This window comes from Cygnus olor, chromosome 12 (assembly GCF_009769625.2).
Source record: "Cygnus olor isolate bCygOlo1 chromosome 12, bCygOlo1.pri.v2, whole genome shotgun sequence".
NCBI lineage: Eukaryota > Metazoa > Chordata > Aves > Anseriformes > Anatidae > Cygnus > Cygnus olor.
In genome coordinates, this window is record NC_049180.1 from 14,592,097 (window position 1) to 14,619,254 (window position 27,158).

The 27,158-nt window shown below is 41.6% G+C and overlaps 1 protein-coding gene and 1 long non-coding RNA gene across 4 annotated transcripts in view; one reads left to right on the plus strand and one right to left on the minus strand.

Moving 5' to 3' along the window:
* Positions 1-17,401, minus strand: part of NFATC3 (nuclear factor of activated T cells 3) — a 66,489-nt gene extending 49,088 nt beyond the window's left edge. For 2 of the 3 annotated variants that reach the window (XM_040570731.1, XM_040570730.1), the window contains exons 1-2: positions 17,126-17,401; positions 1,151-2,282 (exon numbers count right to left, since the gene is read on the minus strand). In XM_040570731.1, coding sequence (XP_040426665.1) covers positions 1,151-2,282; positions 17,126-17,225 — 1,232 coding nt within the window. In that variant the 5' untranslated portion in view covers positions 17,226-17,401. Of the gene's footprint in view, positions 1-1,150; positions 2,283-10,541; positions 10,559-17,125 lie in introns of those variants that run through there. The other variant, XM_040570732.1, reaches the window with a different exon arrangement.
* Positions 17,402-17,728: 327 nt separating this feature from the next.
* Positions 17,729-23,700, plus strand: LOC121076446. The gene is made up of 2 exons (XR_005823507.1): positions 17,729-17,868; positions 21,724-23,700. It is a non-coding gene; the product is annotated as an uncharacterized LOC121076446 (long non-coding RNA).
* The last annotated feature ends 3,458 nt before the right edge of the window (positions 23,701-27,158 follow it).

Here is a 27,158-nt window from a genome sequence, read left to right on the forward strand (position 1 = left end):
AATAACTTCATTGCTGAATATACTGAAAAATGACCAATTTAATCTACAATTGAAAGAGTGCTAATCTGCCAAGGTATTGGTCAAACAAATATTACGTAGTGACATATCCTGCAATTTATGATATATTTTATAATTTATATTATGATATAATGCTATATATAGTGCATATGTATTATGTGATGAATATATACATTGCAATTAGTATCCAACTTTATGACAACCGAGGTGCTTGCTTTTGGTCACTGCTATAAACTACTTCAACAGTGGATCTCCCTACATTTAATTTTTATTCCTAAAGGGTAAGAGTGAACTTAGCTTCCCTACTTCCTAAGTAGCAAAATCAAAATACTATACAATAGAATTAAATATTGGAGTATACTGAAGACGCCTGGTCTCACAGTACCTCTGGAACAAGCTACAAATGCTAAGTAGTTTGACTTTTCATACAGGAAATAGCTGCTAATGCAACCATTTCCACTAATTCAATAGTCAGGCTAAATTTTGGGCAGCTCATGTATCATTTTATTCAGTTTACTTGTGAATAGGTGTAGTCTTTACCGCTTTCTGCATGTGTACCTGTTTCATATTTTTGAGAAATGTCAGCATTTAAGTAACTTCTGACATTCTGTATCAAGTCAAGTCATCAGCTCTTGATTTTGCTCCCCAACTAAAATAGAGAAATGGCTTCATCAACCACACTGATTCCTTCATCCACAATGCCCTTGAAGAGCAAATCTTAAGCACTGCCTCTGTAGAATGACACTACTTTAATTAGTTATTTTAAGATCAAGGCAGACTAGTATGGGAACACCAAGATTCACACCCACAGTGTGCTTTTATACAGATAATTGCTTTACATAACATGACTTTCTTAGAAAACGTCTACACAGAACTGGTCAAGCGAAGGGTAGCTTCACCCTCCAGTCAGTTCCTATGTTACAGCACATCTACTGTATTTTTAAAAGGAGAAGCAGATGGGTATTTGGAGTCTCAACTTGCTTTTGTTCCAATTATATTGTTTACCTGTCCACAAGAAGTTTCCTTTAAGAAGTCTTAACACATCACAGAAATATTAGCACATTAGTATGTGTATACAGGATGCACAGGAGGGAAGCCTTCTGAAGGACTCAGAGATTTTCTTACCACTTACCGAAATATAGGAGTATGACCAGGCTTTGGTTTGTTCCAAGTAAAGTGCGAAGGAACAGAAAGAAATTGGTCTCCGGGCAAGTCTTTTTTCAAGGTGTGTTGAGATCCAGAGCAGTCATCTACTGCAGTTTCCAGGGATGATGATAAGTTACCCTGTTCTTCAGTACAGATATCGATTTTTCCAGATAAAGTGGCAGTCTGATCCTCTGAGGTCTTTCTTGTTTTAAGAGGAATATCAGTCTCTGTACAACACTGAAATGGTGAAAGGCCAGAGTTAAGACCTTGTACATTATGGATGGACGTGTTCAGCCATGTGTCTTCTGTTATGCTTCCTCTGGGAGAATGACCAGGTGATGGAGTTGGAGAATGGTGAGGAGAGAGAGAACCAGCATAGCAAATCTCAGCACTGGAGTGTCGTCGTTTCCCACAGGGAGACGTAGGTCTTGATGAGGGCCTTGATGTTGGTCTAGGGCTTAGCCAATTTTCATCTGTAATGCTAGTTCTAGGAGAATGACAGGGAGACTGTCGAGGTGACAAGGCATGCCCAAATCCATATGGCTGTTGCCAAGATTCATCACTGGGACCTCTTGGAGAACCACCAGGAGATGCCAAAGGAGAGCCAAGGGTAAATCGAGCAGCTGCTTCATTTAACTCCGAGTCTACATCGTCATAAACATGGGAAATGGATTCGCAAGAGGAAGCATCTGAAAACCAACTTCTGGAGGAAATGCTGCTGGCAGGGCTTGGGCTAAGGGATGATTCCCTGTACGATGGCTCAAGAGGAAGATAGAGATGGTCCCTTGAAGGCCTTTCCATATACTCATTTTCTGTGCCATTTGTGTGCAATTCATCTTCATTGGCTTCAATCCCCTGATGACAGTTAGGTGAAATTGATGTAATTTGAATGCTAGGGCACTCAAAGGGTTTGGGTCCACCTAGTGGACTATATTTGGATTCTGGTACCTCACAAGTTCCTTCATAGTTCTTGTGACTCTGAAGTCTTGTAGGTGGTGACAGAGGAGAGGAGTGAGACTGCAGTCCATGGCGAGGAATACAAATTGGCTGATTGACAGACGATGATGGTTGGTCTACATTGAAGATGTATATGGATGCACAGTCATCTGACTCAAGATCTGAAAACAAAATAAATAAAGGAAGAAGAAAAAAGAGGAACAGAGTCAGAATGCAATACTTGAAAAACGTCACAAGATCTTTTGTTGAAAACAGGACGTGTCCGGGAAACATCCTAGACATTTCTTACTATACTAGGCACACAAAATAAAGCTCATTATTGTAGATCCCCTTTATTTATTTATAGATAGATATGACTACAGCTTAAGTTTTCTTTCATAAATCTAGTTTTCAACCAGATTCCAGTTTATCCACATCTTTAGTGGTTTAAAATGTAATACACATAGAACACGGGTTTAAAATATCGAAAGGATCTAAGATGAAATGCTCAACTCAAACTTCCTCTTTCATAAATTAATTATGAATTGAATGTAGTTATAATAATCCATTAAATATTTAATCTTTTTATGTGAATATGAACAAACTCTACACTTTCTGCAATCCCACTAGTCAATACTTATAAGCACGGGAGTATCATATGCACAGTATTTATCTCCTTTAACATTGGAAAGCATCTTACAATCTCTCAAACTCCAATGAAGATGACAAACAACCCAAAGCATTTAACCAAAAGAGGCCTAACAAGGAACATTATTAAAGATAGTAGGAAGAATCTTATTCCAAAGGCCTTTTTGGTTGCTTAGAAAACTCTCAAGTGCCCATCCCACAGAACAGCATTTTTTCTAGTTGAGTCTCGCAAAGTTTAAGCGCAAGCTGTTCAGCATAAAAAAGGCAAAGTATTCCCAAATCTCACAAACTTATCCCAAACACAGGAAATATTCCAAAGAAAAACAAGCAATCGCAAGGGAGTGCAAGTCCAGTTAAGAAAATCAGCAGCTTTGTCCCATAGAACCAATGCAGATATTCTTGCCCTGCTTCTCAATATTGGATTAAGTGCCCCTACAAGACATTTGCCCTGGAAATAAGTAGAAAACACACCTTTTTCCTTATTTTGTAATCACTACGCTTCCACTCATTTCCCTTGTAAAAGGGATCCTTCCCTCTAAAATCACACAAAGCATGAAGGAGACCTCAGGTTGTTCACCACTCCATCATCTCCTAGAAGATGAATTCAACATACCTGGATTATTCCCACTCGATACTGAAACTAGTCTGAAAAATCTGTTAACATTATTGTCTCTATAGCATGAGTAATTTGTTTTAATGCTGAATCACTTGGAGAGCTTTTCACCCATTAAAATTAAAATTGTGCAGTTTCTAGTGTTGTTTGTTTTTAATATTTTTTTCCAGTAGTAGGGGACCATTAGGCAGAAACCTATAAATTTCCACAAAAAAACTGCTCCTTTATCAAATGTAATGATAAACACCATGGTCATCTGATGATTTTACGTAAATGCAAATCGGACGGCATTAATTGTATCTCAGGATATTAGCTCTTTTTTTTTTTTTTTTTTTTTTTTAAGTGCTGGGTAGGATATTAACACTTTACCAACCTTTTCAGGTTTCAAGATTCATTAAAAGTTATTAGACAAAAGACCTTTTTAGCAGACTCTTTTTACACCACTCAGCAAAGTCACTGCTCATTCAAAAATATATATTTACTCTAGCAGATGTTTCAGTACTGTCCCTCAATTTGCTGCCTTTGCTGTCCTGAAATCAAGATGGTTTTAAAATAAATTTATTCTGCCTCACAATCAAATAAAAATACCCAGACAGGAAGCCATGTATTTTAGGCCCTTCCACGATGGAAAAAAAATAAAAAGGATGTTAATCAAGTCATTCAGCTTCATTAATAGCAATCATCTTAATATTAACTAAAAGCCATTATTCAGAAACAAAACAGAACAGAACAGCATCTCCTCAGAGACGAGAAGGAAGCATCTTCAAGTGGAGACAAAGCATACTGTTACCAAGGAACAGACTACACAGACAATGATCCTCACACTAAGAGGCACAAAAAGGAATTTAAGACTAACACTAGATAGTTTTATATGCACTGTGTGATTTTATATGTAACATTACATGTATATATGGGCATTCGCCCGCTATCCCTCCCCAGCAGCGTGCACTTAAAACACAGGCAGCTGGAAACCTGCAGTCAGAACATGTTAGCCTCTAATGAACGCCAAATCCCACAAGCACACTTAAGACTGTGGAAACAATATATTTTGAAGTCTAAGTCACGCAAGCCATTTTCAGACACGATCAATAAACCAAACTAAGATTTATCTTAGTTTGTGCCTGTTCTCCACCCCTCCCCTTATAATCATGTGTTAACATAATCTGCTAGTTACTCATAAAAAGGACAACATTAAATATTAAGACTGTCTCATTAATTCTACTACATTAGTTACCAATAATTTTGTCATATTAAGAACTATATAAAGAATTTGATCTGGAAGAGCCCCCTAACTAAATGGAAGGAACTAGTAAACATACAAAGATGAATACAACTTCAGTGAAAGAAAGGAGGGGGGAAAAAAAGCCTGACAATCCTTAAGATGGAAAGGAGTGAGAATAGCTGAAAGAAATCCAACAGAGGGCTTCAAGAGAGCAGAGAGTAAACAAGCTCACGAGAGTCCCACAAAAGGCAAGTACAAGGCAAAAAGGAGTTATGCAAAAATCCATGGCAAGGGATGGAGTTATGGAAATCAGGTAACTGAATGGGAGAGCTATTACATCAAAGTAATCCTTGTAAGGGAGCAAAAGATGTTGTAATAAAGGAGTAAAGCTGGCCTAGGCCTTCACTGACCTTAAAATATGTGCTGGAACCAGTGAAGAAACAGAAACTAGGTCAGATTACTGAGGTAGAGCAGAAAAGCCACCAGAAGCACATGGAGGCAAGATGCTCAGTAGGACATAGCAAAACACAAGGACAGAGAAAAGTACTGCCATCCACATCCAAAACCTGCCACAATCCTGACATGGCAGACTGTAAATGCTTCTTCTTCAGTAAAGACAAGCAAGGAAATTATCAAAATTAATAACAATGCAGAGTAAAGAAAACTGGCCTAAATAAAAGGTTAAAAAGCAGTGAAGAATTACAGATCAATCAGTTTAACTTCAGTTATAGGAAGTAATTTGCTCCTGTAAGCATTTAAAGACCAAGAAACAAAACAAGAAGTCAACGTTTGTTAAGAACAAAACCACATCAGACACATTTTGTTGTACGACTGAGGAAGGCCTTTTGGATTGGTAGCACAGAGAGAAGCTCAGCTTTGCTTTAGCTTACTACAGCACTGCACACTACCATGCATGGCGAAGGCAGCAAGTCTCTACAAATAAGCAAAGCCCTCTTCCCCTCCCTGCTGAGATGGTGTTTACTAGCGGGCTCACAAAAGGCAGCGTACGCCCCGTATTCCCAACATGTCCGTCAGCTACATGGAGGTGCAGCCTGCCACTGGTGTCCCCCTCAGGTGTCCGTGCCTCAACGAGAGCCAGACGCTCTGGCACTTGGAGCACGTTTGCTACTGCCTGGAAGTGCACGAACCCACAGCAGCTCGTGGGCAGCATCAAAACAACACTGGCTCATCTCTGACTGGGCTGCTAGCTACACTTCAATGTAACGATATTCTCCAGTTAGCTTAAAGAACACCCAGAACAACCATTTCTAAAGCACATTTTTGCTATTCCAGACCAGCAATGCTTCCCACCAGTTGTTCTCAGCGATGAACTGGCACAGGCATATGTGCAGCTGTGCAGTGAGCGCCATTTCTCCACAGAAGGAAGGTCAATTACTATCAAATGTCTGAACACAAGCCCTGTGCCAAATATATCCAAACTGCGGTATTATTCTAGGTTTGTAAGCCCATAAACAAACAGGTTCAGACAATAAGAGTTGTTATAAGGTACTAAGAAAGTGCAACATGACCTAGGTCTTACAAAAATACTGCTGTGAAAACAGGATCAGTAATAAAGTCCTTTAAATAGCATGAGGAAGGACTCAAGTATTGCCACAGACATCATGTGTGCTCTAATGCGAGTCATACAATCTGTCTCCATTCCCAAACTTTGAGAAGGACACCCTCCTCTGTTTTTCAGGTCTGTCACAAGTCACCATTATCTCTTTCCAAATTTGATGGTATTAAAAGAATGCCACAGAAGTATCTGTTAACATGAACAAAAAAACATAGGCAGCTCCACTTTTTAATTTCATTATCCTACTCAGTTGCAGCAATTCATATACTTCCTGGGGAAAAAAATGAGTCCTAACCTTCACAACAAGCCAAACCCACTCAACAGCCCCAGTTCGCTTTTTGTGCACTTAAAGACAACCCATCAGCGTTCGTGGTGGCACGCTACCCCACTAAAGCTCTATAATTGGACATTTAACTCCAGTTTTCCATTGCAACCTGCACGTTCTCCAGAGACAATTCATGTCTTCCAACAAGCTTAAACGTCAGATCTAGCAGAGAACTTCAAAACAAACAACCCAAAAAAGCCCTGAAGAGCAGCCACGTATTAGTTTATGAGGAGTCTAACTGACTAGCAGGCCACCAAAAATGGTAATAAAAAGGGTAAATTGTGAAAGCAATTAGGGCAGCAATGGGGAGCAGGGGGAAAACACCTCCTTGTAGTCCAAGTTTACAAACACACAAAACAGCAGTGCAAGTTCAAGCTTCCAGGAAAGGATAATTTACACCACCACCATTTGATGGAGGAGTACCCCACATTCAATGATGTTGTGCTCTCTTTCATAGGCATATCTGATTACCCAAAAGGGAGAAAAATAAATTTTACTTGTCATGTATGCTGCTAGATAGAGGCAGCTCTGTCATGCCCATCAGAATTTCACTCATCTTCTCGTGTTAAGCAAGGATCCTGGAAATGTGCAAGAAAAACAATCTCTTCCACAGTGGCAGCTCGTCAATGAATCTTTTCCAAGTCCTAGTCTAGATGAGAATTAATTATCCTCAGTAGAACCGCAGAGCAGTAATGAAGCTGCACTAGCTTAAGCAAGAGAATAATACAGCCTATCAAGTGTTTACAACTGACATTTCACAGAAAAAGACCAGACTGGCTCACAGGGTGTAACTACATGTTATGTTTTTTTCAGCAGTAACTACCCTCCCACACACACTCACACGTATACAAAGCAGGAGGGGAAATGAGAAGAGTCGTATTTTTAACCCGGATGATTTTAGTAATCTGATTTACAGTGCAGCTACGTAAACTTTAGGACATGGGGAGAAGCAAGCAGCCAGGACTGGAAGTGCATGTGGTGGCACTCTCAAATAAAAATGTAACGTGGAACTGAAGCCTTCGGCTGTCGCCTGGTACACATTTCAAGTAGAAGGGCTGTCCGTGGAGCAACCACGCTTCACCATGAAGAAACAGAATTCAGTTCCAAATAGGGAAGTAACAGTCATGAAATTTTATTGGGCATGTAAGAAAAACAGACTAAATAAACATGAAAATCAAGTGTATCTACTTAAGCCATAAGCACGTTTCCAAAAATTATGTACTTCAGTTGTGGCAAATGTAGTTAATCTCAGCTGAGAAAGCCTCTTCCTTGTTTTTAAAATCCAAGTTCTCATAATCTTTCATTGCAGAATGCTTTGAGAGATGCTGACTAGACTGATGCACAAAGCAGGCAAAAAAATCCAGCTTGTAACAGTAAGTTTCAACAAGAATTAGTCACTGTACGTTCGGTTACGAGAACAGCAAAGAGCAACCGGAAGCACTAGGCAGTGTTTATACCTGGGCCTTCTCAAGCTCTCCTGGTATTTTGGGTTGATTGTGAAGCAGGCTTTCAAATGAGAACTTTTTGGAGCTTATGGTTCAGTATTTGTTCTCTTGTGGGATCAATGGACTCCATGAAGGGTTCTCCAGCTACTTGAAGTTCTGGTTAGTGCTTGACCTACCCAGTGAAATTGTCACCCCACTGCCGCATGGCTGTACCATGACCAGCTCCCACCACCCCCAAGCGTACCGACAACACTCTGCTGTCCCAGGGACACGTCCAGGAGCAGTCTGCCTCTGTCCTGAAATTAGCACTGCACAGAAGCCGAGTTCCCAAGACTAGGGTGCTTAAGTAGGGCCAAAGCAAAACAAACCAAAAGAGAAAACAGGCGCGTGCAAGAAAATGGGTATCTTAGATTGTAGGACAGCACAGTGACCCGGGCTGTGGTCTTTGTGGAAGCGCGTAGAAAAAAATGCAATAAGCAAAGACAAAAAGGTTGAGTGGGGAGAGGTTAAGTCCTACAGCAAGAGAAGGGCAGACAAACAGGGGCCTGCCTCTTTCTGGTTATCAAACAGAACACAGCGCTGGCTGAGACCTGGTGCTGATAGCATCTGAACAAACCAGTTTGGGAACCCCTCACACCTCAGTAAAGCTTACTTCAGCAGCTGTCCTGCAACACAATAGAGGGTAAAACCTGCCGTGCCGCAGCAGGCGGTCCTACCACATAGGTACTTCAAATCTTTAATATTACAGCTTTTCATCAATATGTTTTGTAATACAGCTTGAGAGTAGACTTCACATGTACAGAACTCAAAGGCTCTGTATGTTAAGGGACTGAAATAAGCCAGAATGAGAAGTGCTCACATCAATGAAGAGTTATCAACCCCCCCTCGAGTTCACTTTGCTAACCGACTGACACAGTAAGTGTCACAGGCAGAGACAGGCATGGAACCCGAAAGGAGACACCAAAGCACAGCTAGAAAGCCAGTTTTTCACCGATTTCCAGAATGATCCCCCAAAATTCAAGCAAGAAAATATTAGCATGCCTCATGACTGTGTCACACGCAAACCCTGAAACTTCACATCTCTTCGCAGAGTCCTCAGTAACTTGTATTTATTCCAGCAGGCACCTAATCAGCTTAAAATCAAATCTTCCCCCAGCCAGCAGAAATGCTAACCCCTTTGAAAGGTACTGCTATCTGCTGCTCTGAAGCCTAAACCTGACCATTCACACTGATGAAATACACAAACTCTGTCCTAAATTAAAGTAGCTACATGCAAAATACAGAATGTTCACAAATTTTCTTAGCAGTTCCTTGCATTAAACCACACGTTCTCTCGTGGCCTTGTCACTTGAGTACGCTTATCCCAAGTGACACTACTAAAACCTTTTGTAATCAGGCTGTTACTCCAGCTCCTTTGTGTCCTTGATTTAGGGAACAGCTACTAGAAAGCACTTTATGTAAGGTATGGATGAATCCTTATAAATTATTGTAGTCATTATCACCACCCTTTAATCCAGTCACCAAAAGCAGTAAACCACTGGCACTCCCAGTTAATAAAAGCACCCTGGCTTCATTACCAGCTTGATATCTTGGTTATGTAGTGGGTTTTCAGTTTGGATATGAAGACACAAAAAGTTTGTAAAACAAATTTAGTTACAAGGTAACACTTTATTCCCTCTCTAGCATGGTACAAATGCTGCTTATCAGTGAATTTCTGTTTACGTGGCCTTCCAATTTGTCTGTTTACCCAAACCAATGTAAAACAATTTAGAAAAAAATCTCACAGCATTGGCTCCTAAAAAAGAAAGGTAGCAACCAATGAAACACAAAGACTCTTGCTAAGCGGTGAATTGAGAGATATTTGCCTCTTGCAATCCTGAATAAGCTCATCTATAAAAAAAACAATTAAAAAAACTAGGTTTGAAAGAACCTAAAAGCAAGTCCAGAGAGGAACACTTATAAGATTTTGAATATAACTTCCTCCACCAACCCATTAAAAAACAAACAGAAAGCCCTACTCCATCTAGCAATATCTTGCTATATTAAAAATATTTATTTTCAGAAGTGATGAATAACCTCCAAAAAGCAGCCTAAGAAGCCATTTTTAAACAAACAATTGCTATTAATCTAAATATTAATACGAATAATTTCACTCTGTAGTTCTGAGGGTGATGTATTAGCCATAGGTACCTGCTCATGTTTCTACCTATGAATGTCTTTCTGCATGCTCAAATGAAGTATTTGTTTCTGCTTTTAAGAAACACAATACAACAAAAAAGCACACACACCAAACCAAACCAAAATGAGATTCCCATTTTTATGATCATGTTGTTGGAAGATCACTGGTTGTGTTCCCATCGTTGCACTCAGGTTCCCAGAAAGCTGATTCTTCTCCCATTCCCCCACGTACACAGAAACAAAGCCCAGCCCTCTCAACAAAAACCACCAAAAATAACTCGTATCACACCTATCGCCCTTTGTCTGACGAGCAGCCATAAGCATTCAGTGTCAGGGAGACATTTAATCAGAAGAGCCACGTAAATGATTAAGTTCAGCTGTTCAGTCAACTCAAGAGACGTGCAGCCGGCAGCACAGACAGAAAGCCTTCTTACCGATCAGCTCCGCTGTTCTTCAGCTTTGAACTCATCTTCCCTGAAAGACTTTGAACAGCTCGGCAGATTTTTGCACAACCTCACCGCCAGTGTTTCGCAGCCGTACTTAGAGATGGCTGTGCTAGAGGCAGAACCGAACAGCGGCTCATTGATGGGCTTGCTCCCGCTTTGCGATTTTACTTCGCCTTGCTGATCACTTCACTCCTCTTGAATTCCACTGTCATCTGAACCCCCGCGGTGTGCCTGGACAAATGCAAGGACGGGGATGTCGTTTTACGGGCTGGGCTGCCTGCCAGCTCTGCTCCACACACTTCCCTGGCCCACTAGGGCAGCTTTAGGCAACAACTCCCGTAGTTACGTTATTGCTGTGAACGGCCAAACTGCTGCTTGTGATTGACCCGGGCCCAATCTGCTCTTATTTCTCACTCATTCAGCAGCAACAATACTAAATTTGCAATTGTAGGGTACAAGCAAAAGGAAGATGTCATGTTTTCGGCAGAGGGCTACTTTTTGCTTTCAAGAAAGAAATGGTTTATTTCCAATTTTCATAAATCTGTAAGATAAAAGGATCAGCACAAACATTTTCTGTACCCAGCCCACCTCCCATACCCCGGCTCTCAGCACGTGTTCAGATTTACAACATCAGACTGGAGGGAGAGGAACAGAAAGTGGCATGTCAGGATGAATGCACACATGAAATAAGTGACATTTGGTCAAACTGGGGATCTTTTCCAAATGGCTGCATGAGCGCCTCTTGATGCCCTACACAGTGAGCCAAGAACCAGACACCAAATCGTGAAAGTTACGAGATTAGATCAGGTGCAACTACCACAGCACACAGGAGAACTTTTTTTGGCTTTTGCCAAATGGCCTCCTCCTGGTCAAGCTTTACCCAAAGAGGCAAGACTTCATTTTGCCAGCATAATATGAAAAACCACAACACATTTGAACATTACCATCTTAATCAGTGTTACTCTTAATGGCCAGGCAACGCTGCATTTGGCGACACCAGCTTTGACTTTAATACCTATCTCCCTCTGGTTCTTCCTCAGGCTCTCGACATTATCTTCAAGCCGTGCGGCTCTTGTCACAGACCCTCTATTTTTGGTCAGATGCAGCTGTTTGGTTTTCCCCCTGCCCTCCACCAGCAGATTATATAACCACAGCCTCTGTCTGATTTGCATCGCGTCCCTGCGCATCAACCTTTTGCATGCACACAACAGCACTCACCAGCTTGTGAAATAAAATAGTGGCAGCAATTAAACTTCCCCGCAAGCGGCAGTTCCTACTGCAATACATTTGGTGCTCTATCATAAATAAATAAATATTTTTTGTTTAAAAGTGTCATTTATTTCTAGTGGAGAAAAAAAAAAAAGAAACAGACTTTAACAACTTGTTCATTCATCCCTTTCTTGCACCAGCTGAACCTGGCCTTCCTCTATAAAAGTTCTCTCTCACAGAGCAGACACCTACAGAGCAGCACGGACAGCTGTATTTATACGGGTGGCCCAAACTATTCACATAAACCTCAGAGATACCATCTTGTGCAGACTCGCTCTCCTACCCATTTATACAGACAAATGAACCTAAACAGAGTAAGATGACTTCAGGCAAGCAATACAGGTGTGCAAGTTGATCTCTTAAAAAGCCTTCAGAAGGCTACGTCCCACAAACTGCCCCTTCCCAGCTAAGGCGAGGGATCTGTAGCAGTTTGGGATCAGAAGCAAGAGGCCACAGGCAGGATTTCCACCTTCAGCAGCCCTCCCTCACCTCGCACCTGCAGTGCACAATGACTTGCCAGTATTCAGCCCTGCATCTTCCACCCAGCCCAGTTTTGAGACTTTCTTTCCTACCACAATGTGACTTTCTTAGCACTACCCACCCTAACCATTACCTTAGGGAAAAGAACAAGAACTCCAAGTGCACTGCAGGCTTCTATAAACATTTTAGCCTGGTTTCTACTCTCTAACAGCAGCCCCTGACAGCAAAGATGTCACAAATACACATTTAAGAAGTGAAAAATATTTTAGATATTAATGATCAAAGCAAAGCTATGAAGACTCGTATTACAGTACTGTTACAGTACAAGTCATCGGCTGTAAGATTTTTTAGTACATAACTGAATTAAATGACAGATAGAGTACCAACTTCTGCTGCACAGATCTCTGCCTAGCTGCTGAGGAAAGTTCAGAGCCAGACATCGCTCCCAAACACTCAGCACACCAGCAGCGGGCACCTGCTGAGCGGCCCAAGGAGCTCCGGGATGCTCGTAGGGAGAGAAGGGCAAACATGGAAGCCTTTGAAAGGAAGTAGCAGGTATTACTTTGTCAGTCACAATGGCCAAATGAGCATTTCATTCTTGGTATTCAGAAACAGCTTTAAACCAGTACACTAATGGCTCTAAGCTACAGAGAAAAAAAACCAAACAAGTAGAACAAAAGTATACAAGTTTCCAAATAAACTAAAAAGCCAAATCCAGGTACACTGTTCTAAACCAGAGCAGGGCTCCAGCTCACAAAGACATTCTGAACTGTCACTAAATCCATCACCAAACTGGGATATCAAAACCAAACAAACCCAAACAAGCAAAACCAATAACCCACAACTATTTTTTTTTTCAGGATATAAGAGAGATTGTGGGAAATAATGCACCAGTAACAAGATAACTGCACAGCAGTTATCTAACCAAATATTAAGTCAAAGAAAATATGGAGAACCCTTTCTCAGCTTGTTTTGTAGTTTCCAAAAAACAGCTATTATGGACAAAAACTCCAAGGAACATAGCTTTCATTTTCATAGTAAAAATGCATCAGTACTTTTAAAATATTTGTATTTTGGGAAGGCAAACAAAAAACAACCAAGGATGACTACATATATTGAAAGCTAAAAGGTATTATGAAATTGTCTTCCTCCACTTCATAATTCAACAGCAAGAAGTTGGGGGTTACGGTGGGTATATTGCCCTGCTCTACTGGGTAACAAACCCTTTCGCTCTCAGAAGACTTCTGCAGAAATAACAGGCACATTTTTGACAGGATTCAGAACAGAAGCATCAACAACTCAACTGTCACAATTTCCTAAGCAATTAAATAATTCATCTCCTGTATATTGACAGCCTCTGATTCTAAGTCAGCCCTCATTTCACATATTGAATAGAAAAAATTTGGGATGTTACAGAACTTCACCAGATCTGGAATTCCCAGCTCAGTACCACATACTCCAAGTTCTTTAAAGGCCCTTCCCTTGTAAAAACACCTTTTTTGATAACAGAAGATAAACCTTGAAAATAAAAAATCAGCTGAAGAAACGAATCATAGCTACTTGTACTTGCTCCCTTCTGCACACTTCAGCATTTTTCAATGCCAGATTGCAACTTTTACTATACCTCAACCTCTACAGGGTTTGTAACAGTAGCACCAAGCCCATAATGCAATTTACTTGATTAATGCCTTATCAATTCTAAATTCAAACTTCACAAGATTATACTTAATAGTATTGCAAAACTGAGGGGTAAAAGGGGTGGGGGCATCAGAAAAAATAGTATTCAAATTCTGCTAGTCAAGTGTCACATATTCAAATCTCAAAAATCTGTAATTAAAAAGACCAAGCGTGGTGGCACCTCAAATACATTGACCGACAAAGGCAGTTAGTTACATGGCAACCTCTTTTACTGGACTGCACAGGATCAACAATACCATAATTCAAATGCCTACTTCAGCATCCCAAAGGCAACTGATACTGGGTGGCGAGATGCAGTCAGATGCTGCCCCAACTAACAAAACAGTTTTGCAAGGAAGACTATGGCGAAGGGTCTTGGTTCACCTCAGGGCACTCGAGGCCTGCAGTGTTTTGTCAGAAGATGAAGCTGACCCGCACCTAGAGCCCAGAACCACCTGCTCTGAGCACTGAACACTGCAAGATAAAAGCGATATTGGGGACAAGGACACTGAAACACCAGGGGAGATTTGGCAGAAGGTGCTCAGTGCCTAACCTCCACTTACAAGTATCTGAAGCACTTCTGAACCCAAGCAAATGCTTATGTCAAGACACGAGGTATATGAAGTGGGCAATCCCCCTGATTTTAACTGAAGAACACAGCAAACTGTAGTACTAGGCCATGGACTCTCAAGTGTCTTTGAGCCATCTTTCATGCATTCCCCTCAGCAGCAGGAACTACAATTTTCAGATCTAGCACACAAGCTCCACTGCAAAACGGTGGTCTCAATCTCTGTCACTGAGCGCAAAGCTAAGCCCTTTAGTTCTAGCATCCTGCAACCCCCTGAGATTATTTTATGCACTAGCTCAGAATATAGCCTGGTTTAATTTCTCATATTGACCTTTTAATGTCACAAAAAACGGCAACTACAGCCTGGGTCTAGCATTTTCTTAATCACTCAGAAATCAAAAAAACATTAAATGAATGAATAGCTCATATTTTTTTGATTTTGGTTAAAACGTCACAAATTAAGATATATAAATATTTATGTACCTATATAGAAGAATTAAATCCTCACAATACTGCAGTAGTCTCAGCATAAAAGAAAGCATTAACTTAGATTTCCGTGCTATTTACACCAGAACTTATTACCAGACACTTCTTTCACAAGGATGCCGATCCCAAACACCTCGGAAGATAAGCATGAGGCACAAGAACTTTTCAAGTGTTCATGATCACAGCAGACTTGGCAATTTAAATATTATTTATTTCAAATTAAGTACCTTCCCCTGTCACCTACACACTTTATTATCACCACATATTAGGAAAAAAGCACCCTTACACTTACTTCGCTACACAACTGACAACATCATTGAAGCGAGTGACATGGGATTACGAAACGTGCTTTAAGGAGATGCAAAAACTTCTGTTCAACTAATATACTTGGACGAGGGGGAAAGGGAAAATATACGACTTCCAACTAGGGTCCTCTCTTACGAGGAATCTAGTTCTGGATCCACAGGCAGAACTGACAGCTAAGCTGTGGCAATGCCAAGAGGCAGAGGCCTTTTTGTAACCCCTCTGCCTCAGGACCACGTCTGGGGCACAGGCCAGCCACCCCCAATACGTCACCACACTGTTGAGTTCCTGAGTTGGGGATGCAGATCACAGAATCCCAGAATGGCTGAGGCTGGAAGGGACCTCTGGAGATCATCTGGTCCAACCCCCCCGCCAAGCATTTCTCACTGAAAACCACAGCAAATGAATCTGTTCATCGTCTGAATATCACATTTTCAAATTTGCCTTAAAAACAGTTGTAAATTATCAAGCATGGAAGTTTCTCTCTCTTTGTAAAGTAATATCTGAGCCATTTATTAAGGAATGCTACCAAAATACAAGTACTATAAAAGTGTCCAGTTTTCTGAACTTGTTTTCTCATTCTCATCTACCATTGACTGAGTAACATAGTTTAGATTATTAGTTTAACGTGAAAAGAAAAGCAAACAGAAATTGGGACGTCACCATTATTTTTGTTGTAATTTATTAACACTCCCCATTGTTTCCCGTTTGACTTGCATGCATCCTGTTCATCGGGTACTAGAACGCGTTTGTTTTGGCTAGCAGAACTCAGGCCCCCTTCCCAAAAGCACCATCTGCTTTTTACTATTCCTGTCTACTCCACCAAGCTGGAAAATAAGGGAGGAAAATCCCCCCTTTGTTGAAGGAATCTGTAAGCTAAAACTCTGCATCAAAAAAGTTGGAGGCTTGGGGTTTTTTTTAGCAACTTTTCCCAAGCGTTCGCACTGGACTATATACAGAGCTTATCGATGAATTTTTTTCCTGATCAACTTATGCAGACCAGCAAGTGAGCGAACAAAACAACATGGCTGCACCATTTAGCCCAGCTCCAGCTGCGTTTCAGACCTATCTTGCCATCTCACCGGGCAGGCTCAGGACGGCGCGTTACCAGCTAACACTTATTTCAAGTAGGTCACAAAAGAAGCACACAGCCGTCCAAGTCCAGCACAGCCACACACCGCACAGCTGGCTCTTGTTCATCCCATGCACGACAACTTATAGGGAATACGTGTGTTGGGCGCTGCTTGAGGAAACGAGAGGGGTTTTTAAAGGGGTTTCCAGGCTACAGGGGTGCCCCCACAGGCAGGCACCAATGTCACGAAACCCAACCTGCAGGAGGGTCCCTCGGCCCCAAGCCCTGCACCTCAGGACGCCCCCACCCCGCGATCTGGGCCCCCCGGGCGGCGCAGGGCGAAGTTTTGGGGTTTATTTGTGTGGGTTTTTTTAAACTTTTTTTTTTTTTGCTTTTCCCCGAAGAAACCGGCGGCGGCGCCCCCTCGGCCTCCCGCCGGCGAGGGGCGGGGAGCGGCGCCGTGAGGCGGCTGCGGCCCTCAGGGCGGGCGGGACGGAGCCGCTCCCCCCAAACCCCGCGGTACCCTCCAAAAATCCCCCAAAACCCCCGGTACCCCCCCAAATCCCCCCGATACCCCCTTAAGTACCCCCACAACCCCTCCGACGCCCACCCCAGTGCTCCCCCTGCCTCGCTGTGAGGAGAACACGAACGCCCCCCCCCCCCCCCGGCCCCTCACGGGCCCCTCACGGTCTCCCCTCACGGCCCTGCGGAGCGCACCTGCAGGCCCCAGCGGCGGCCCGGGGCCGGGCTGCCCGTCCTCGCCGAAGATGAGCCTGAAGTCGAACTCGTCGCTAGCGCCGCAGTTTGCCGTAGTCATGGGGTTGGCCGGCGGGGCGAAGCGAAGCGAGACCCCCCCGGCAACCCCGGGCCGGGCTGCGCTGGGCCGCCGCCGCCGCTCAGGGCCGCCTCATAGCAGCGGGCGGCGCCGCGGGCTGAGGGAGGGCGGCGGGCGGGAGGGGGCAGCGGGGGCTCCGGCTGTCAGTCAGCGCAGACAGCATCAGCTATTGGCCTCGCCTGGGAAAGCCCCGCCTCCCTCCGGGTAGGACACGCCCCTCTGTTAGGACTCGCCCCCCCCCCCAGCGCTCGGGTTCTCTCTCACGCGGGGTTTGGGCCCGTGACGCCACGCGGCCCCGCCCGGCCGCGGGGGCTGCTGGGGGTTGTAGTTCTCCGGGAGGCACCGCCCGAGGAGGGCGCGTAAAGGGGCGGGGCACGGCGCGCCACGTGGCGGCGCGGGAGCGCGCCGGGCGGGCACGTGGCTGGGGCGCGCCGCGAGGGAGGGGGCGAGGGGAGCCGGGGCTGGGGGCGGGCTCCTGGGGGCAGTTACAGGTCTGGGTGTTAGTGACAAATTCAGCTTGTTTTTGTGCACAGGGTTAGGCTTGTTGCTGTTTGGATGGATGCAGATGCACAAACGTGCAGCCCCACGTGTGTCTGCAGCTAGGTGCTCTTGTAGGTGAGCAAAGGTGATGTGAACAGAGCTTGGTGCGTGCGTAGGGTTCTGGGTGCAGATGAATTGTAAGAGCCCAGTTAATGCCATCTGCCTGCACACTCATAAAGAAGCTCAGTAATCTGTGCTGAAGAAACCCTGCCTAAGCAAAAAGCTACTTTCTGGTCTTCCAGATTTAGTGGAAGCAGAAAGCATCATACTTAAAAAATAAAACTGAAAAAACTATGCAGGCCTTGGCATGGGAGGAGTCTGTCTAACTGAGGATGGTGTAGTGCCCAGCGTACAAAGCAGCTGTGGGTTTGTCTTACCCTTAGTCTTCTAATGCACCATCCCTTCTGCTGTCACTTCCCATGCACCACGAGCTGTTTCTTTACGTAAAACTCATGAGCAACTGCAGCTACTGCTCCTGTGGTGCTTAAACTGAAGGCTGATGCCTCTGCTAGGGGAGCCCACTCCCTCTCCTGAAGGAAACCCAAAGCTTCTTTATGAGTCCTTGGTCTGTTGCCTCTTTTTTACCTCTAAATCCAAGGTCATGGAGCAAGACAAGCTGGAAAAGAATGTGTAATTGGATTAACCAAGGCTTAAAAAAAGCCCTCGCGCCTTCATTCTTGAATGAAAACAGGTCTTTGAGAAATGTTTCAGGATAACAGATAATTTTTGACTTAAAACTTTGGGGCAATCTTTCTGATTTTCAAAGCAGATAAATTAGAATTCATCTTATTGTTAAATAATGGTTGCGTCAGGTTACAGCAGGTGGAGTAACTGTAGTACTTTCCTGTTCTGCTACACTAGCACGTTATTCATTATGCATGTCCCTGGAGTAAAATACAACCAAATTTGTTCTTGCATAAGGGGGTACGTGAGCACAACAAGCATTTGATCCTGGTTATTTGATAAGATGCTCAGAGTATAATTCTAATCAGCAGGCTAAACTAAAAATGTACACTATTGTTCCTTTCCTCTGATTGTAAAACAAATCTTTTCTCCCCTGTTTGAGACAGATACTCACTCAGAAAGCTATGATACCTGTGGGTCAGTGGGGAGTGGTTTCAGTCCTACTTAGAGCTGTTGGTAAAAATGAGAAAAGACCACGTACCCTGAAATAAAATAGGCCAATCGGTTATCTCATGGTCATCTAGCTAAGAGAAAGGATTTACAGAATTTGTAGAAAGTAAGGCAGTAACCTTTATAAGGCTTTTTCCTTCAAAATCAGGTATATCCAACTCTTTGAATTCAGAACTTCTGTTTCTTGTCAGTGATATCCTTCCTGTGTCTTTTCTTCACCATATTTTTTCACTCTACTTTCTGTCCTCCTGCACCAAAATGCACGTCCTTTCAGCACTGAATTTGTAAAAAGAAAAACCCCTTCAACCCCCTTCCATGAAGCTGAGGAGTAATTGGGGCGTGACAGAGAGCGAGTTGGCAGAAGCCCTCAAAAGAGTGACGTGGGTTTACATCAATTTCCAGGGACTTAGGTCGACCTCTGCGCTTGAGGTCCGCAGCGTGGATGGCTGATTTGGCATTTGCTTGCTACTACTGAATGCTGAAACAGCAGTGGTAACGAGGGCAGCTTTATTTCGCTTGTGTTTTTGTGAGGGGGTGCTTTTGTTTATTCATCTAATATCTGTAGGTGGTTTCTGTCCTTGCTGCTTTTAGGCTGCATTATTGCATCCAGATGGGGATACACCTTGATCTGATCAGAAGCTGGAGTTACTGCGTGTGCCTCGAGAAGGAAAGAACACGCTTCCTGTGGTATTTGAATGCTTTCCAAACTGGGGCTATTTTGTAGGCGTGTTGTGACTCTCAGCTCCAAAAACCTGAGGGCTGCGTTGTGCCGTGTTTTATTTTCCACACATCATCCTATGCTGGATAGCAAGGAATTCTGGAGCTGCAGCCACATCCCAAGATCTGTATTTGTCTTGGAGAAATGGGGATTCCTCCCCCCCTTCCTACGGGCAGCAAATCAAACCCAGCTGTGCAATTATAGCCAGAATAGGCTTTGGAAGAAGCATGGTCAGGCATTCGTTCTGCATGATTCAATAAACCATACAGACTCGAATTAAGAATATAATGAACAAGGTTGTATTTCAGATGCTTGATCTTGTTCCCTTTCGTGGTTGAATCTGGACCTGTTTAGAAGCCACACACACCAGCGTGGCATGGAAAGGGCAGATGAGAAAGCACAGAGAAAGACTTCTGGAATCAGCAGATAGTGTTCTTTGGCTGCATCGATGGTTATGCTTTTTACAGCTACTATTGAAAAAAAGCATGAGTACAGAAAGATTTTTTTTTTTTACTGTTGCAAATATATCCTTAGACACTTGCAGTCATTTGCAAATGGCATAAAAACAAAATATCACAGCTTTTATTTCTCTCACAGCTAACAAGTCAAATCATGCAGAACAGTGTTATGTAGGAGAAGGATACTATTCCAGCATAGAGGCAGTGTCTGGGGAAGTTAAATTCAGCAGTCATATAGAAAAAGGGGCTTGCATTCTGCACACAAGGTCATAGGTTATTTATATTTAATATGTGACATCTGGCATTTAAATAATTTCCTTGGCTAATTACCAGTGCCTGGGTGAAATGTGAAACTTCTGCCATTGGGGAATTAAAAGGAAAACAAAAACAAAAGTAGATTGCAGAGCATTGGAAAGTTTTGTAGGAAAATTAGTTGTTGTCCTAATTCAGGCATCAGAATACATGGTAAGAGAAAATGGAGTAAAAGGGAGTAATTTGACTGAACTTGGATAAATTTTAAGATTTCAGGGAAAATTTGCAGCCATCCTTTTCAGACTCACTATGCCACGACTGTTCAGTTGCAACGCTTCTATCTAGATCTCATGCTCAGCATTTGATCAATGGGGCATTTGTAATAACAAGATCACAAAGTGAAAAAAAAAAAAGGTTGCCTACAAGGTGTGTGTTGACAAAAACACACATACATAAAAATTTAATGAGGTCATAGAGTCTCATTTAACCATTTTACAGGTTTCTCCGGGAAGTTTCATCGCTCCCCTAAACTTCCTGCAGCCTTACTGGTACATTTCAGTAGATTTTTCTTCAATATATATTTTACATTAAACAATCAATGCTTTGCTTTATTGTTTGTTTAACACTCTGCCACGTAAAGCAGACATTACTTCATAAAGTTTGTTGCTGCTTTATATTTCCATAGTTTTGCACAGCGGGGTGGAATCCCCCCATTTGGAGGTTACCATCACACGTTAAACAGAGCCGAGGGTCTGGAAACCTGGCACCTAGTTGCATAGCTCTCTCCGCAGAGCTTCTATTCGTAGCATTTTGCTCTCAGATCATCAAGTGAAAGCCAAATAAAATTATCACCTTTGCTATTACTTACTGGTATCAATATATAAGGACACTCCAGGCACAGGTATTTGCTTCTGAAGAGATTGCTTTTATAGTTACCTTAGAGTCTTATTACAAAGCCTGCAGTGGTTTGTTGGTGAAATCAGATGACAACTGAGATTGCCACCGGAACAAGAACAAACTCCTTTAATGCACAGTGATGTTTGCATAAGATAAATATTTGTGGAAACTCGAATGAGGTTTCATAAAAGCTCTTAGGCTTGATACAAAGTCTAAGGGGGCATTTTAGTTACTTTTGCATATTTTAACTTTCATTTTTGAAGGTTTGCTAGCCAGCAGAAGGTCCTCTTGCTAAGGTAAGGACTGGGACATAGAAAACAAGTGTTCTGTTCCAAGCTTCCAGTTTCTTAGAGGCTAACTTTCAGACTTTCCCAAAGGGCATAATTAATTTGCTTGTTTTGTAGTCATCTAAAACACTGCCGTTGCTTCCCTCTAAGGTGATGATAATACAGATTTTGTTGTCTCTTTTTTTTTTACTTAGATAGCACATGCCTCTTCATAAGGACTACAAAGTTTGGAATATTAAACGTTGCTTGAACAACCAAGCAACCTAACTGGGTGATTTGGGCTGATATTTCTCTTTGTGCTGTAAAAGGAGAAGCATCACACAACTACCACAGGAAAGTGGAACCCCAGTCTCTGAGCCTCTTGCTAGTTCTCTAGGATCTCTACAGAATATGATAATCCTATGATATGGATCTGTTTTTGTTCAAGTATACTGCCTGTATGAATCCTGATGGCCTCATTCTTCAGTGAGAGACTGTCAGCCTTGTGCAAATCACTTTTGTCCTTGACTCAGGTCAGCCTAAGCCAACATAAAACAATAGGCTCGAATGCTGCGGAGCGCTTGAAAGGCTCCCTGGTAGTTTGGATTTTGGACTGCTACCTTTTGTCTTTGTGGAACTGGATCCATTTTGCAGTCGTCAGATCACATATGCTCACACTACTTGCTTGGTGTGTGCCTAACGAGCTTTCTGACCCAGTGTCTTAATTTGGATACAACAGCTTTCAGCTGAGAGGCAACAGGTGTTGAACACGACTGCCATGTCCCAGCTGTGGCAGGTGCTTGTGTGTCTTTTGTACTGCGATCCATTCCAGTATGAAGTCGAGCAGGCCAGCCAGGTGGTTTACATTTAGTTTTTGCTTTGCATTGGAATAAAAGTAGCACTGGCATCGTCATCAAGAGTTTTCATTAACTGCTCCTGCCCTTCAGTTTTGAGTTGATTGAATTTCTGCCTAGCTTGCTGTCCAGATTGCATAGAAGAGGGTTGATGCTGCTTTGGCCGAGCAAGGGCTGGGAGGTTTAACTATTTGATTTGGTCACAGAATCAATCCTCACTACAGCCAGTTATCTGACACCGTGCTGCTGGCCCTGGTCCTTATCTTTCTACCCTAACCCCTTCCCAGGAATAGGCTTTGCTGGGTCCTCTGGCTCCTTTTATGCAAGACTGGACTGTGAGATAAAGGTACTGCTGTCTATTAAAAATGTATGGGAAGCAGAAAAGTGAAGACTCAGAACTGATTAAATACTACTTTAGTATTCTTCCAAGCTGGAGAATGAGCTGTTCAATTAACAATGTGATCGCAGTCAGCTCTGGAAGAATATTACTTAATAGATATTCACACTTCTAATACTGATTTATTTTTGCTGTATTTGCAGGTCCTATGTATTTGTTTCTCAGATATGCATAAGCAATGGGCTAGCTGTTAATTTATATTGAACAAAACAACTGAGTTTCAATGAATGCTCAAATAAAATGGATTTCTAACATGTATTCAAACTAGAAATCTTATCCCAAGGATTTATGTCATCTAGTCAGCAAGCAAAAACAAATTATATAATCAGTCTTTTTGCTTTTATCAAAAAGGCCATAAACGTGTGAATATGCAGTCTGAGTTCACTGCGCATGTCACAGATCATCTGTCTGCAAATGCAAAATGTTTGACCTATTGCATGCTCCTTCGTTGGCCAGGGCCTGGTGCTCCTATACATGAAGAAGGAATGATACCAATAAGCCACAAGGAGGTAACTAGTAATAAGCTACAGAACAAATATTTTCAGATTAGGAAAACTGGTAAGAGAACATGTTAAACTTGTTAAATTCGATATTATGATAGTAATAGAATGGGTAAATAATTCTATGAGGTCCTTACCAAACTTGATTATCTGCCCATTAAATATGAAATTTGGTACAAAATTGAATTAATTTTGGTTCTTGTTCAATTTTTGTCTATAAAGCATTTGCTGATAACAAGGGTTATAATCTGTAGATTGATCGGAAAGAAGCCAATTGCATGCTCAGCATGCAGGCTACTCTCTATTCTATGTTACCTCTAGTTCCTGCTGTTTTTAGCTAGAAATGTCATAGTAGTTGCATCTAGAATGGTAGTAACCTGGGAAACAAAGAAGGTAAACCAATGGGAAAGTCATCTCCATGAAAAAAAAAAAAAAACACAAGTAATTGGTAATAAGTAGTTTAAGATCCATAATTGAAAGGCACTATATCAAAATTAAAAGCTACCTCAGGAGAAAGTAGATGGAAGTCAAAAAAAAGAATACTAGAAAACCTCTACATACTATTTATGTTACATCCATGAGGGAGCAGCAGCACAGCAAAGTGTTTTGGCCTTCACAAATAATGTTTCCTAAAACCAAGAGGGAGATGGAGTTTGTGAAGAATGCTGGGCTGACAACACCAAAGAAAAGCACAAAGCCCACTGTTCAGGCAGCAAATTATAAATGAACCTGGGCCCTACATTGGGACCTCCAGTGATGTTTGCTCCATAGCAGGAAAACCAGCATTTGCAATAGTGGTACCAGATATGGAGATGTCTCTGTTCTATTGATAGCTGCTGACTAACACTGCTAAACTAGTGGTTGGAAACAGATTCTGGTCCGAGTGGATTTGATACAGCTTCAGCCAATAACCTGGAGATGAAAAGATGCCATGTACTTCTGCAAACCATCTTCAAGGGCTTTTCTACAGATGGAAGATTAACACAAACCAGAGTTGAAGCAATGTCTGCTATGAAACATATATCTGGAGGAAAAAGAATGCAAAACCCATGAAGATCAAAAAAAAAAGCTCAGAACTATTGCATGGCAGAGTAGAGTGGTCTTTGATAAGGACATAATGAGGTTAAAAATAATTTAGCTTTTGCTAAACTAAAGACAATGGGGGAAAAATCAGGAAAAGAACATTTAAGATTACCATTCAAGGGAAAATGTCAAGAAAACAGCAAGAAAGATACTCCAACAGGGAATTCATCTAATTACAAGGAAAAAAAAAAGCTTGAAAATTATTGTTTTGCCACTTTTGTCTCTCCTTTTACTCTTTGTATTTTTATAGAATAAAAGCCAAGCAAAACATCAAAAAGATGGATAATTTTTCCATCCCAAATATCTACTGCTAATATGCAATCTACCTTTTATCCTATTGTAAACAAAGAAAATAGGCAGACAGTAGATACAAGGGTTTTAAGGTAATGTTAGAAAGCTACGGATAAAGATTCTGGAAAAGGAAGATGTTGGAAGAGGAGAGTAATGTAAAGAGATAAGTAAATACACGTGTGTGTGTGGGTACCACCAAGTGCCCACCGCAGAACCACAGCAAATAAATGAATCAAAATAGGTGCCATTTATACAGACTTTTATCTGGTCAGCCATTGAGACAGCAAGAACAGAGGTAAAATCTGAAACTGAGCCTAAAATCTAAGGTTGGACAACAAAGGACATGCTTTCAAAAGATTACAGTAGTATGACTGCAAGCCTGTCCCTGTAAATAGATGTTTTTGGCACATCAGCTGGCCATAATAAATATTGGGACAGTGTCAGCCTATTTCCTGTTGAAATAAAACAACACATGTCCATTCTCAAGCCTTTTTCTGAACAGTCCAAAATGGTTTCTGAAACATGCAGAGAAAAAGATTTTAATCAAGGGGAGGATCCTGAGGAATAATGTGTGTTTTAGCAGCACTGTGTAGAGTAACAGTATGCTTTTGGTTAAGTTCCTCTTAGAGTAGGAGGCTATGGGTTGAAGCAGTTAAAGAAAATATCCCATAAATCCAGTTAAAAATAGAAACTAATTAACCCATAAAACCACCCAAAATGACAGGTTTCCAAACAAAAGGATGGGACCGAGTTATTTTTGGAAAACATACTTCAGTATTTATAAACTAACATATAAAAGTATAAAATACAGGGAGGTGCTAGTCCCTCCTGCAAATCTCTTCATTAACTTACTAAACCCTTTCGCTGAGCTAAATGTACTCACAGACAAGAAAAGGCGAAGCCTCTGGAATCTGCTAGTTAGTTTTCCATTTGAATTAAAACATATACATCTTCTCCAGTTTTGCTCAATTAAAAAACAAGAAGCAATCAATCAGCCATGAAGTGGTTTCTGCTGGGCAGGGATTCAGCAGGAAGTAGTCAGCAGGACTGTATGTACCCACAATCACTGTAATGCATGACTTTTTTAGCATGTAGTAGCATTAAGCTGTCCTGATGGCTTTGAGATGCTTTTGCTCAGCAGAAAAATGCTGAAGAGAGCAACAGCTGCCCTTCTTGGTGCTCTCCTGCAGGCAGCCTCTAATCCTCTGGGTTTATACAGTTGCTCGAGAACCATTAAAAGGAAAAACCTTCTAAAACACCAGAGGCACCAAGTGGGAAACTGCCTGCACTGAGTTTTACCTGTATTAGGAAACTGTGTGTTTTGTGCTTATGAAATTTCTACAGTGGCACCTTCCAAAAACAGTCAATATATTAAAGATCCGTATCACAGAATACTGTCTCTCATTTATTATCACAAAGGGAGGGGTGTGTCTGCCACAGTATGACCATAAACTGGAAATGAATCTTTTTCCAGTCAAGACAGCACATGAAAGTTATTCGTCTAGCAGCTTCCAAAGTTGTAAACCCAGTTCAACTGGCTACCAGGCTCTGACTGTGCTTGGTACAAAACAATTGGTATGTACCAGTGAATCAGACAAAAGATCAAACTAAAAATAGTCTCAAAGTTGATATTTATATACATTTAGAGTCTTTAAAACAGTCTTCCTGGATTTCTTTCTTCTTTTTTTTTTTGTCATTGGGAATGCCCTAATAAATTATACCGAGATTGTTATAAAATTGATTGTAAAAGTTTAAAATTAAGCTTTAAAATGATTTAGAGTAGAAAACAATTGCAAGCCAAGAAATGTTACTGTTGGAGTAAAACTTGAAAGAAATCCAAGCTTGTTAAGGCATAGAACCTCATACAGTATATGCAGGGAATGTTAACTCTTTCTTATAGCAGTCCTTTGGTTGGAAAATAAATTTGATGAATCCTTGAAAATTAATTTAATCGGGGATTACAAAATCTATTACAGTAAATCACATCAAACATTTAGTATTAACGTACAGTGTTCCTGGTGTCAGTAACTTTATGAGATACCTAAAATTCTTCTGTTAATTAAATGTAACATCAATTCACTGTTTGAGGCTTCATGGTAGGAAACAGTAGCTACGTGTGGTTTATACTGCTAAGAGAATCTCAAATAAGAAAGATCCTAAAAGGAAAGGAATGATTGCCAGTAAACTGTACAAGACCAAAGGTTAAGTAACTCTCAGAACATGGGGTTATGGATCAAAGTAGTTAAAGGGAAAATATCCCAGAAATACATTTGAGAAAATGAACTAATTAACCCATTAAATCACCAGAATGACAGGTCTTTAAACAAAAGAGTGGGAAGAATTTATTTTTGGGAAATCTATTTCAATCTATTTCAATATAACTGGCCCAAATATAACTCAAAAGTTATATTAAAATTGCGTAGGATTTAAATTTCTTTGTACCTAATCTCTCTGCACTTCTCAATAGTGTCTCAAACACTCAAGGAAAACATTATTTTTAAAGAGAAGTTTTTATATTTTTTCTG